The sequence below is a fragment of the Seriola lalandi genome, unplaced genomic scaffold (assembly GCF_002814215.2).
Source record: "Seriola lalandi dorsalis isolate HSWRI2012SDOR001 ecotype SW California unplaced genomic scaffold, Sedor1 jcf7180002054795, whole genome shotgun sequence".
In the NCBI taxonomy this organism is placed as follows: Eukaryota; Metazoa; Chordata; class Actinopteri; order Carangiformes; family Carangidae; genus Seriola; species Seriola lalandi.
In genome coordinates, this window is record NW_019525348.1 from 2052224 (window position 1) to 2065733 (window position 13510).

Consider the following 13510-nt stretch of genomic DNA (forward strand, 5'->3'; position numbering starts at 1 on the left):
AGTTTAACGACTATAACCTACGACTATTAGGAGACGTATTTTATTTTGAAAGTGTCACCTCCCGGAAGTGCTAATGCTTTTCTGAGTTTTATGTCTCCTCGTTGATATTTTGGTAAGAGAAACAGAAACACCTGTTTTTTTTCCTTCTTATATTCATTGTATGATTAGAATTTGTGCATTTGCAGGTTTACTGTCTGTATGCTGTCGATGTCTTGATAGGCAAAAAAGCGTAAAATGTCCGCGTGCTGTTAAGCTGCTTGTAAATAGGTCAATGTTCATAGTAAATATGGTGCAGTGAGAATTTTATCAAGCGAAGGCTTTATTAAATTGAGTTTTACACGTAACGTTTGGTCGTTTTTATTCAGGGACAGGTTGCAGGGTTAGCATACTAACCTGTAGAAGCCCTGACACATTCAAAACAACGTTATATCCGCGTCTGCCTGTTGGCTTTAACATGAGCTCAGCCTTTTCTCACGTCTTCGGCACACACACACACACGCACACACAATCACCCATGATATATTTCAGATATACCCTATAACCTGTTTAATACAGCGAACTTAAGGTTAGCTTAATTTTATTTCATCACCATGGTGACAGCACTAGTGGCGCGAGACCACTAGAACTTTATGGTTTATGGCACTGGTTAATGCTTTTATCCACTAGACTGTAATCTGGTGAAACGAAACAAAGTTATTGCAGAGTTCATTTTTTAAAATAGTTGTATAATAGTGTGTGAAGCCAAACTAAAACGCTAGAAACAGTTTCAAAAGAAATTAAACAGGTAATTAAAATAGAAAAACTTGCTAGGAAAATGTTTAGGACTCCATATGCAAGGTGCATAACGAGGAGTATTTAATGTTCAGTCAGAGGCGGTGGAGAAGTTTTCTAACCTGGATTTAAGGGTGGTCAAATCGTATCTCCTTGAACTTTGTTCTGTGATGCAGAGTAACTAAATGCAGAAGCAGCATTTAGTTACTCTGCATGTCCATACGTGTTGAGTATGGACTCAGAAAACAGTTAGCAGACTGATAGCAGATGACCTTAAAGGCTGAGAGGACTAATATCAGTGGTGTGCAGTGACTGTTACAGGGAAGCCACCCCGACTCCAACGTCAAAAACATAGACCATACTGAAACATAGCTTTTCATGACAGTATCAGTAGAAAATCTCTCTTTTTGTGCTGCCTGTCTTTCCTGTGCTAAAATTCTCTCTCCTGCATCTTGCTGCTCCCTGCCTGGACATCTTCACCTTTCTCATTCCTGGCTGAAGAAGTTTTAGGATTATTCTTTTTAACTGATAGTAAATAAATAAATATCAAATGTGCAGAATAGAGGGAAATATCTAAAATCACTTTTATGGTAATCTTCAAAATATTTACCATTAACTGACAATGACACACTCCAGTGACGATGCAGAATCCTGTTTTTACCTGTCTCGGTGTTGTTAACCTTCCCTGGCACATTTATCGTCTGGACTGTAGTTGGGAAGCACAGGGGAGATGCAGGAACTTGGATCTTGAGGAGCTGTAGCATTTATTTACTGACGGACAGCCTAAAGTGCACATTCATTCACTGCTACGTTCACAGCTACACTGCTAACTGCTAACTAATCTCTCTCTCACCCGCTACGCATACAACCTATGCCCTGATCTATTCCTGAAAGAAGCTGCTCTACTCCTGTAACAATATTCTATCTCAAACTTCTCAAACTTGCTGCAGATCTCACACAGAGTTAATAAATCAGTGTAATTTGCTCATTTACTGCACAACTTCAGTTTCCACATACTTGTCTGCACATGCGTATAATGCATGCAATATCATAACTGATCTCAGAACAGTTGAAGCTGAGACATAGACGTAGACACCGCCATTGGCGGCTGGATCGTACAGCAACGTCACCGCCATATTAGACTAGGCGACACTGCCCTGTAAACAAGCACAAGTGAACGGAGGAGCTGTAGTCTTTCTGGATATAAAGCACTATAATGTTTATATTTCTCAACTGATTTCCATTAATAGTTTTTATATTCGAGGGCTTTATGATCTATGTGAAGTAAAGATAAAAGTTTGGTCTCCAGTTACTCAGAATCGTGATTGTTTAGGCTGTAATCACTGTTTTCCATGAGGAGGAGTGTGTATCAACTTTAGGTTTACATGAGCATTAAGCGGCTTTTTATCCTCTGTTTATTCCTATTTCTTTACAGGGCATTCTTGCCCAGTCCAATAAGGTGGCAACGCTGACATATTGCAGCAGTGGGCAGAAACTACCAATGCAGAAGTCAAGCTAGCCACCAAAAGTGGGCAGTAAATTACATGATGAAAACAGGCATGAGCTCCTTTATGGGATAGAACGCTGTTCTGAGATCAGATGTAAAGAGACAAATCACTTCCACTTCAGTATCATTCTAATTCATGTCTATTTTTAGCTTTAACTGGGCAAACACTGCTTGCCTTGCTTGCCCTGACGGCACGCCACTGATTCATATGTTAAAAGACACAGAAATCGTCTCAGATGTTTATTACAGTCCAAGCTTTAACTGGGCAAACACTGCTTGCCTTGCTTGCCCTGACGGCACGCCACTGATTCATATGTTAAAAGACACAGAAATCGTCTCAGATGTTTATTACAGTCCATTGAATGAATGAAACTGTCATTGTGTGATTTTGGCGTACTTACAGACCTTTCTTCACTAAAAGATTTACCAGACTTAATTCAAACATATCTGTTTTGACAGTAGATCAGAGTAGTGCAGGACTGCTGGAAATTAAACTGCTAAAAATATCCTTTATGTCAAACGCTGCACATTTGAAACTAGTGTTTACATCTTGTTTTACATCATATCTCTCCTTAGTTCCTTCTCAGGTGATTGACATGTTGCCAGTGTTGGTGGTCCATGGAGGGGCGGGTCATATCCCAAAGGAGCGGTCAGAAAAGTCCACTGCAGGGGTGTGCTCAGCAGTCCGAGCAGGGTACGCCATCCTCCAGGGAGGGGGCAGCAGCATGGATGCGGTGGTAGAGGCTGTGTCCGAGCTGGAGAATAATCCCTCCTTCAATGCAGGTTATGTCAAAACACAACACACTGTCACATATCTTATGCATACTGCATTGTTTGGGTTGCAAATGACCATGGACTTGCATTGAATTGCAATAATTCCTGCTTACATTTATGTTCCTCTGGGAAGTCTGGGAATCTATTTATTTTAACAGTAAACCAGCAAGAGTTCTCTGATGCTAACAAAGCTAACATGAGCAGTGTAGAAGTGTCAGATAATATAAATCAGAATCAAACTGTGAAAACTGTTACTGGACAGGAAGACGAGATTTGTGGTCAAGACGTTGTCATGTCCATAGAAGGAAAGAATTGAGAACAACATATTATTGAATATTTATTTATTTTTCTCAAAATCACTTACCATTAAATCAAAAGGTCCAAAATATTTTTACAGGTTACAGATATTGGTCTTTGGAACTTCTTCATATCCTGTTCCCCGAAAAAAAACACTGTCCATACTCATAAAAATTCATTTTAAACTATGGGTAACCCAGCCCACCACTAATAGCCAGGTTGTAAGCTGCGGCTGAATCCATGTTGATTCATGTTATCTTACGTTGTTAGTGTGTTAATAATGTGCTGCTGACTTTTGTCAAAGAGTGGGTGATAGTGCATGTGTCATATTTGGTTTTGTCCATGAATCAATCTTTGCACCTGGAACATAACTACACAAACAAAACAACTTGTGGATCTTGGTATTGTAATCATGTTGCTTGTTGTGCATCTAAATGCAATAAAAATGTAACAGACACAGTGAACTACACAGGTGGCTTTGTTTGTGGCCATAAATTGTGTTTTGAGGTGTATTCTAAGGACGGAGGCGGATTCAGTGCCATAGTTCAGTGGTCAGTGTGTCACTTATCAAGTTTCAGGTTATTTATTCACAAGGCTAAATGGGATGCGAGGAACAAGATGGAGTGACTTTCACTGGATAGTAATACTCATTTAGTAAATATATCCAAAATATGAAAAAGTCAGCAGTATCTTGCTCTTGAGATTTCTGCCAGTGTAGCAGACAAAACTCTGGCAGTTTGGGCAAAGAGAAACTTTAATAACTAATTTGCATAACTAATAAGAAACATGTATGAATGTTTTCATGTTCTTCATGTTCTTGATAATGTTGAATTAAAGTCAGCTTGCCTTATTTTAGCCTGTGTTGTTTCTGGATGATAAGAATGCAGTCTGTTTAAGTGATTGGAGGAGGGTGTTCATTTTTGTCAGCTTCCAAAAAGGGGGAAAACAAAAATGTTGAACATGGCATTAAAAAATGAAAATATGACATCAGTATTAGCAGTTCCTAAAAGTGTTAACTAACTGGCTCCACCATCAGGCCAAAGTTTGCGCTTAAATCTCTATAACCAATGGACAGATCGCTGTGAAATGTATGAATCACTCACACACCAAATGTCACCTCTGTACACAAAAGACTATTTGTTCCCAGAGGCGAGATCTCATGGAGCTGTTTTTCAAATCATATTTCAGGGTGTGGGTCAGTGCTGAATGTCAAAGGAGAGGTGGAGATGGATGCCATTGTGATGGATGGTAAAACATTGGGAAGCGGTGCAGTGTCTGCTGTACGCTGTATAGCCAACCCTGTGCAGCTAGCAAGACTGGTTATGGACAAGGTGTGTATGCGTTAAGGACTGATGAGACATGAGTGTGCAGATAAAGCTGAACACACTCAGATACAGTCATCTATCTGTGTAGCTGCAACATCCCAGGATTTTAACAAAAAGATAAACACAGATCTACATCACAGCTTTGTTAATGCCAGCAGTCTTTGTAGGTTTCAGAGTAAACATAAGTGTGTTGTGTGTGTCCTAAGAATGAAAATAATGTATCATGTACCCTGTAGAAATAAAGGAAGAACCATAGTTATGGCTGCAGTGTAGTTTGCACAGTGACTTTCAAATACAAAAAGGTTTTGTAATTGTTTAGAGATGCATTTTATAGATGTGAACTTTGACCTCTGTTTCAGACCAGTCATGCTTGTCTGACAGCAGAGGGTGCCACTCAGTTTGCCTCAGCCATGGGTGTCCCTACAGTCCCCCAAGAGTCCCTCATCACTGAGTACTCCCGTATGCGCTGGAAGAAGAACTTGGCACCCGATGCCAACCCTGTGGAGTGCCAAATGTGAGACATAGCATCATTTTAAGCTTATTAGCATACGTTCCAGTAATGATGCGTTCCTTAAGAAAGGAAATAGACTGAGATATGAGTCCTTGCAGACACTTCTCAAACCACTCCTGCTGCATAATCCACTTCTGGTGCTGATGCAGGTTTAGTGAATGTGAATTTGAGCATGAATCAACCCTGTGATAGACTGGCAGCCTGTCCAGGGTGTACCCCGCCTAATGTCAGCTGGGATCGGCTCCAGCCCCCTAGCGTCCCTCAAAGGATAAGTGGGTAAAGCTAATGGATGGATGGACACTTTCCATTTGGCTAAGGTGGCTCCTCGCTTCCCTCAGTCATGCCTCTTAGCTTCTCTCAGTGGGGATACAAGAGAGAGAGGTGACAGAGATACATGAGGCTGGTAGAACTGTATTTACCAAAGAGCACCTCCTCAATCTCTCCTGCATCATTTTGAGGAAGCAGCAATTACTTGAACAGAAATAATTTCTTTTACTGTCTCATTAGATCAGCTGACCAATCACTGAACAGTTCCCATTGAAGCTTTGCTGTCTGGTACAAAAAAACTTGGATGAAGTTTAGGAAGCGAGCACACAGAGTACTTTGAGAGGAATCTATGGATGTTTTGACAGGTTTTTCTGCTGTGACTCTGGGTCATCATTGGAATTCATTGTCACCGCTGTGAGTCCCAAATGTTTACAGCTGCGCCCTCTGCAAAAGAGCAAGATGCAAACTGTTCAGAGACATGTTTCAAGCCTACAGGCAGGGAGGACCTGATACTGTTCCTCTAACCTGGGTTTAGTTTGCTGTAACCAGGTCACTGTATGAAACAGGTTTTTTGTGTAGCAGTCTTCACAATAACATTAAGTCATTCAAATGTCATTCTGTTGTTCCTTCATGTTTTGTTGTGTAGGGGGAAGATGGGCACAGTTGGAGCTGTAGCAGTGGATAGTGATGGCAATATAGCCTGTGCAACCTCCACTGGTGGAATGCTGAACAAGATGGAGGGAAGGGTGGGCGACACCCCCTGCATAGGTCAGTCTTCACACATGTAGATGGAATTTTATGTCTTTTAATGAAATGTTTTGAAAGAGAGAGAGAGATAGACCAGTTGGAATTTCAGTCTAACAAGAAAAGTTGAAAGTCCCTTTAAGATTCATTGTTCCTGCAGTCTGTTGGCCTGTGACCAGGAGAAGTTTGACACGTGTGGTTAGTCAGTAAACAAACTTGGTTAATAATTGACAATGAGTTTTGTCTTTTCTAAAAACAAACTCTGCTGACACACATTGCAATGTGCAACCTTTAATTCTTATGTAGAGGAAAAATGAAAACTATGATTTCAGAGCCTCAGCACTGAGTGGTTTATACTAATAACCTAATGCTGCTGAGCAATGTGCCAGAACCCAAAGTGTAATTTGAGAGGATCAGTATATATTGGTGTAACAGGGTCTAAATTATCTTTGTTGTTGTTTTCTACTCATGTTTAGTAAACATCAGCGTATTTTGAGAGTGTATTTTGGCCATGTCAGCCCTGTTTAATCTGTTACTATCAGTAAATGACTGATTAGACTGTCATGAGTCAGAGGAAGGTTTACAGCCAAGCAGCAACCTCCGGGGCTGAAAGATGAAGCCAACACCGAAGTGCCAGAAACTGCAGTTCCTCCAATGACCACTTGAGGCTGGCTCCAAGAGAAAGTCTATCCCCAAATGTCCAACTTTACGGCAGAAATAAATCTAATTTCCTCCTTCATAACAACTGTATGGGGGCGTGGCCGCTTTGAGAGACAGGTGGGCGAGCGATGCTTGCCACAAACCAGCATGCACCGAAGTCTCGGCTCCACACATGCCCCACCTCTTTGCCTGTTTTTGGATTAGCTGGGAATTAAGGTGGAGTCAGACACTGCCAAGATGGCGACGGTGGAGCAGCTCACTCTGGGCTTCAAAACCGCTCTTCAGAAACCTGTGAGTGACGTCACAGAGGCCACGTCTGCCTTTATTTACAGTCTATGATCACAGCCTCTCTCTCTTAAACAGATGTCTGAAATCACAAAACAATGCTCTCTAGTAAAAAGTTGGCAAAATTATACAATAACAAGTTGAAACAGTTTAATGTGGAACAACTGCTCATTTTCACATAAGACACAAACTTACAGAGCATAGAAATAAAGCAGTTTGCTTCTTTGCATCGGCCGTTTTTGCAGACTGGAATCTCTTTTTTATGCTTCATAATTTCTGTAAATTCTAGTTAAAATGTGAATTTCTCCTCTTCCATAATAATTGTGTCACTTGAACTGGAATTATTGAAAATTCAAATAATTTGACATGATTAAAATACAACTGAGATTGGGGCAATAGAGTGTCAATCTTTGCTTAATTTTGTTAATGCATGCAGTATATCTCAAGAAAATATTATCTGAAGCATTACTCTTCCATCTAGTGAAATAGATATGTAACAGCATTCTCACACAAGTGCTGCTGGAATCCCTCGTAAACAAGAAGAGAGTAACAGATTACATTCATTTGCATTCATAAGCAAAATGCTGCTGTAAATACTTAAACTGCGCTAACTCATCACTATTTTTGTATTAACAATGGGTCAAATGTGGAAGGTGAAAGTTGTCACTTGTACAAACAATCCCAGAGAATTATTACCTAAGCTCCACTCAGCTCTGTAGAGCATTGTAGTGTCTTTCATGTTATTTAGGTTGACTGTTTACTCATCAACCTCATTCCTAGCTGCAGCAGGAAGCTGTTTCTGGCTCAGATAAACCCACTGTACACTACATGCCCAGCACCAAACAGCAGACAGACTAAGTTAGCGGCTAGTTGGTGAGAATGGCAGCAGCTTAAGAGACAGATATATTCTTCAGGAGCTGGTGGCGACCAAACCAGAGCTACAAAGAGTGAACATTGGACTTACATTCTTCAGGAGGCCAGAAAACATCCAACTCACAAATTAGTTTGAAAGTTGCGAACAGCAACACATTACCAACATGTTCATTTCTTGTGGTAATACTGTAAGACTGTGTTAATAGGTTGTTTCTGCTCTGTTTCTAGCTGACTTGTTTTTCCCAACAAAATGTTTCAAATTGACTTTATATCTGAAGTTAAACAATTCAAACAAACAAACAGTTTCTGTCACTCATGGGTAAAGTGATGTTTTTTGTGTGTGTGTGTGTGTGTGTGTGTGCGCGCGCGTGTGTGTGCGCATGTTAGGGTGTGGGGGTTATGCTGACAATAAGATCGGAGCAGTATCAACAACAGGCCACGGAGAAGCCATCATGAAAGTTACTCTGGCAAGACTCATCCTGTTCCACATGGAGCAAGGTAACACACACCTTTCTCCTCCTCACAGTGAATACAAGTGACTATACAGATGCAGAGATGATGGAGATGTTGTAGACTAAGAGTCACAATAAGAAAGAAGCATTTCATCCATCATGAACATGATTTGATGGTTGCTCCCAGATTTGACTGAGTTCACTGAAGTTCAAAAGTACAGAGGATGTGGCTGACTGAGGCTGACTGACTCTGCTCATCTTGATGAACGTTTCATCTTCTTTCCTCTTCTCTTCTCTCAGGTCAGTCAGTAGAGGCAGCCAGTGACTTGGGCTTGGCCTACATGAAGTCCAGAGTGGATGGACTGGGTGGGGTGGTGACAGTGGACCCTCAGGGCCACTGGGCAGCTCGCTTCTCAAGCCCGCAAATGTCCTGGGGTGCAGCCCAGAAAGACACCCTGCACTATGGTCTATACACTGGGGAACACTTCACACAGAGGATCGACCTCCCACACTGACAGGAAATACACAACATACAGTATGTGCTAATGGAAAAAATAAATAATTGAAACTGAGGATACTGATACGACTTAAAACTAATGAAAACAAAATGTAAGAAATCGTTAGAATGAATTGAGTTTGAGGTGTTCTGGTAGCCATTCATTAAATTCATTAAAGCACTCTACATAGAGGATACAGGAGGAAGAGTGGTGAGAACACACCTTAGATCCTTAAAGTCTCAAAGACATTGACAGACTGTAGAGATGAGACTTCCTGCTAAAGTCAGGTCATTGTCTGAAGCCAGATGAGGCTGAGCACTGACAATGAGAGCTGTGTCACTGTGGGGTCAGGCTGTCATGAACTCAGGAGGATGGATAATCAAATGACCTGTTTATCAGAGACCTAGACTTTTGTTAAAATGTCATGTATTAATTTTATGTATATATATTTTTTATATAACATAGAAAGTTTCAAATCAATCACTAAATAAAAATATTTTGTTTGACAGAAATCTGACTTTTATGATTCATAATTTGAGCAATAGAAATTATGTTTTGTATTTCTCAGCCGATCATATTTTAAATGAACAGCCAGTTTTGCTGCTGTGTTTCTAAAACTTACTACTATAAACTAATATGTATCTGCATTGAAAATTTTAACTCATCAATAAATGCTTCTATTGAATGTCTTTCTTGATTTAAATTTTCATTTTCGTCTTGTGAAATGAAACACTTATAAACTTTGTATTTCAGAGAGAACAACTATTTGAGCCTCTGTATTATCACAGAGAATGCATGTGATTTTTTCTGTAGTATAGTTTAGTAGTGTTGTAGTGTAGTGATGAAACATCATCTCTACACGGTTTGAATCTGAGCCAGTATCAGTTAAGTGTTACTCATCAAATGATTGTTAATGCTGAAGCTTTGTTTAAGGATAACACTGATGATGACAATAAATTCCTTTAATCCCTGAACATTGTGTGTTTCAAGCTTCATTTACCCATAAAGTCTGTGAGTGGAGGTGCACTGATGTGTGAGGCTCTGGCTGTATGTGTGACCCCTTGGGCTCCACTAGATGGTGCTGTTTTAATACAAATCAACACTGAACACTGAACGAAAATCAAAACTATCCAAAATGATAGTACAAAGAAATTTGAACAAAATAGATTTTCAGATCATCAGATACAGTCAATGAAAATATAGATAAATGAGAAATAGATTAAACTGTCTGTGTGTGTGTGTGTGTGTGTGTGTGTGTGTGTGTGTGTGTGTGTGTGTGGAGGAGCTATCATGAAAGTTACTGTGGCTAATAATTGTATATAAAGATACACATAACTTTATTTAGAAGACATGGACTAGACTTATTCACACACACTGATGGTGAGTGTAGAGAGAGAGCGAGAGTAACTGAACTCAATTTAATCAAATGTCAGTGTTTTTTTTAATCTAGCTGGGGAATCCAGAAAACACTCTCTGGAGGCAGATAAAACAACTGAACATACAGCTCCCAGTTCTCAGACAAATCAATAGAAATCTGTGCTTCCTCTGCCTCTGCTAAAAGATCGGTGAAATTTGACGCTCTCCTCCCCCTCCTTTGTCTCTCCTCTGCAATGTTTGCATTTTCATGTTTACACAACACACACTTTCTTAGATGTGCAAGCACTACCTCTCTTGACCCCCACTGATTCCTTCAGTGATATAAACAAATATTCCTCAACACATTTTCTATACAGTGAGATCCAAAAATCTGAAACCACTTTCCCATTTATTTGAATGGGAACATTATGTTTCATGCCTCATTTGCCCATGAAATCCGTGTGTTGAAGTGAACTGATGTGTGTGTTTAAGCTTTGACTGTATGTATTAACTCTATAGACTGACTAGAGGGCGCTTTTTCAGAAAATATTAACTAAAAATGCAAATGTTCCATGCCTTTTTTGACAGATTTTAGTTCTCTTGCAAACTTTTGTCCATTTGTCCATTGTCCATTCCCTAATAGCATTTAAAAAAATATACATATGTGGATCTTATTTGGATATCTTTTAAAGGAGCTATTCGTAAGTTTTGCCAATGCTACATAGCTAACGTTAGCATTAACAGCTATTTACTTGTGTAAATGTTGAGAGTTCAGCATCAAACTTCATTCCTTTGCTGTCTCCATCAGTTGAAAGCAACACCAATGTTAACTCTTCTCTCTATCACGTCTTTTCTTCTAATGAAGTTACCATGCTAATCAGCTAACTCCAGTTAGCCTCATCTCTGTAGCCTCCAATCTGCCCGAGGATGTAGCGTTGCTAAGAAGGCATATTATAACCTATTATAAACACAATGATGGCTGAAGCTGTTGTCAAGCGACAATCAACACCACCTGCTCCAAGCAAGAAACCAGGTTCAGTGGCAGAGAAAACTTACAAATAGAACCTTTAATGTGATACACAATGAAAAGTCAGTAAATTGTTGTAGTACAGTACACACTACTATTTTGAAGCAGCATTAATCAATATTTGTATATGAACAATAGGTCAGTAGACCATGTGTAATGTCAAACATGTCACTTGTAGTGAAGACAGTTATCACCAATCTGCAGTTGCATTCATCTCTACTGATCGTTTTAACTTCATTGTTTTGGTTTTACAGCTGCAACTTTACTATTGTGGTTTACATAAACCTTATTTTCCGCCACAGGAAGAGCTGTTTTAAGTGAAAAGGCTCTGATAAACCCACTGCACACTACCTACCCAGCACCAAATAACAGACAGACAAAGTTAGCAACTAGCTGTAGGAAATAGTTGAGCATTCCCGGCAAAATAGCCTGATATGTTCTTCGTGATTTGGTGGAGACCAAAACAGAGCTAAAAGGAGAGTGAATACTGGAGTAACATCGTCAGGTTGTCCGAAATATGACTCAGAATGAATGGTAATGTTCCTCTGTGTCGGCTAGATCTGTAAATAGGCAACCATTGGCTAACATGCTCACTATATCAGCTTTATAATAGACACTCATTTGGCTGTGTCCACCTAGCTAAAATTAATGCAGTCTAATACAACAGGCCTGCAATAAATCCTCCGTCATCAAGGTTCAGTTTTTGTTGAAACACTGCATTATGAGCCTAAAACATTTTGGACTAAACGGTACGAACAGCTGTCAGTATAACACAATTCAGTTCAACAGCTCCAAAAACTGCAGCCTCTAAAAGGACAGACAGTTGTGTCACCTTGTGTTTACAGATTATTCTGCTATAAACACAAACATATAAATTAATACTGCCTTAAAGGTAAAGGTGTAATTACTAGCTTCAATAGACCAGTGACAGATTGAGAAGACCTTGCTTCAGTCAGATCCTGATTGATTTCCATAATCTAGTCCTGCTTACCAACCTTACAACCATCAGCATCGACCTTTCACTCAGCAGGCCGACCAGCAACACCGATGATGGCTCTGTTCCAGTGAGGTGTGCTGACGAGTTAGCATGCATTGTACCGAGGCTGTGGAACTGGCACAGCAGAATGAAATACAGCCAATATTAATACTGTTAGTTGCGTCACTGTCACCATGAGAAACAAATTCTGCCCTCAGGGACTTTCTCAAACAACACGCTCCTCATCGCGTGCACGGCTGCAGGACTGGTCCACTGTGTGAGATGTTTTCATGAGTCTGCCGTCCTGCAGACTTTGCCTGATGGTTTAGCTCCAAATTCATCATGTTGCAATAATAAACAAGACAAAGAATCTACCACTAAACACAAAGTACAGGTGAAGCTGACGGAAATGTCACTGGTGTAGGTATTTGGTCATAAAAAAAAAGGATCAAACGTGTTAAAATTCTGACCAGATGATGGCGTTATGGCGTAGGATTCATCCTGAGGGGATCATGAATTTTTGTACTAAATCTCATTACAATTCATCTAATAGTTTTCAAGAACTTTTAGACAAAATTTCACAGCAATTGCTTTAACACTTGCTGAGATATGTCAGTCTTGACCAAAGTAGTAGACTGACTGACCAACAGACTGATATTGCCATCCCTAGAGCCACTAGCATGGCTGAAACAAAACAAAGCAACAGTGGAAGTGACTAGCAAGAACATGTTAAGGCCGCATGTACATTATCTAAAGGTGAGCACTTTGTGTACGGTGATGATCACTTCCTGAATTGTTTTTGATCCTGTCTGATCCAACTGTATCTAGGTGTAAAATGGTAATGGGTTATCCTCTGTAGGTGGCACATCCCCCCACTGCTTTGAGTGTCAACTCTCTTACCTTATCCACACGTCCTTACAGTGCTTTGAGTATAAACACTTATACTTCAACATAGAGGTATTTTATCTGCCTCCAGATCCTGATACCAGTAGGTTTCTGCTCCAGTTTATACCCTAAACAAAGCAATAATGAGGGTAGTGGAAAAGCAAATGACAGAAATGCATTCAGCCATTTCAGGTTGAAAGCATGTGTCCCCATGATATACACTAGGGAAGAGCTTTGGTTTGTGGTTCAGGAGTTAGGAGTTGGTGTGTGAAGTGAGGACATTCGGGCTGGCTCTGCCTTCTT

General features: G+C 40.1%; 1 protein-coding gene across 1 annotated transcript; it reads left to right on the top strand.

Moving 5' to 3' along the window:
* Positions 1-9937, top strand: asrgl1 (asparaginase and isoaspartyl peptidase 1). Its single transcript, XM_023425673.2, has 7 exons — positions 1-112; positions 2855-3061; positions 4538-4680; positions 5034-5188; positions 6099-6220; positions 8402-8512; positions 8767-9937. The coding sequence occupies exons 2-7, from the start codon at positions 2875-2877 to the stop codon at positions 8979-8981; spliced, it is 933 nt and encodes a 310-aa protein (XP_023281441.1). The 5' UTR covers positions 1-112; positions 2855-2874; the 3' UTR covers positions 8982-9937.
* The last annotated feature ends 3573 nt before the right edge of the window (positions 9938-13510 follow it).

What these genes read in the sequence shown, in the direction of transcription:
- asrgl1 (XM_023425673.2), top strand. Translation starts at nt 2,875, where the DNA reads ATGTTGCCAGTGTTGGTGGTCCATGGAGGGGCGGGTCATATCCCAAAG. An exon ending in TAATCCCTCCTTCAATGCAG is followed by an intron (nt 3,062 to 4,537) that starts GTTATGTCAAAA and finishes ATCATATTTCAG; the next exon opens with GGTGTGGGTCAGTGCTGAAT. An exon ending in AACCCTGTGGAGTGCCAAAT is followed by an intron (nt 5,189 to 6,098) that starts GTGAGACATAGC and finishes TTTGTTGTGTAG; the next exon opens with GGGGAAGATGGGCACAGTTG.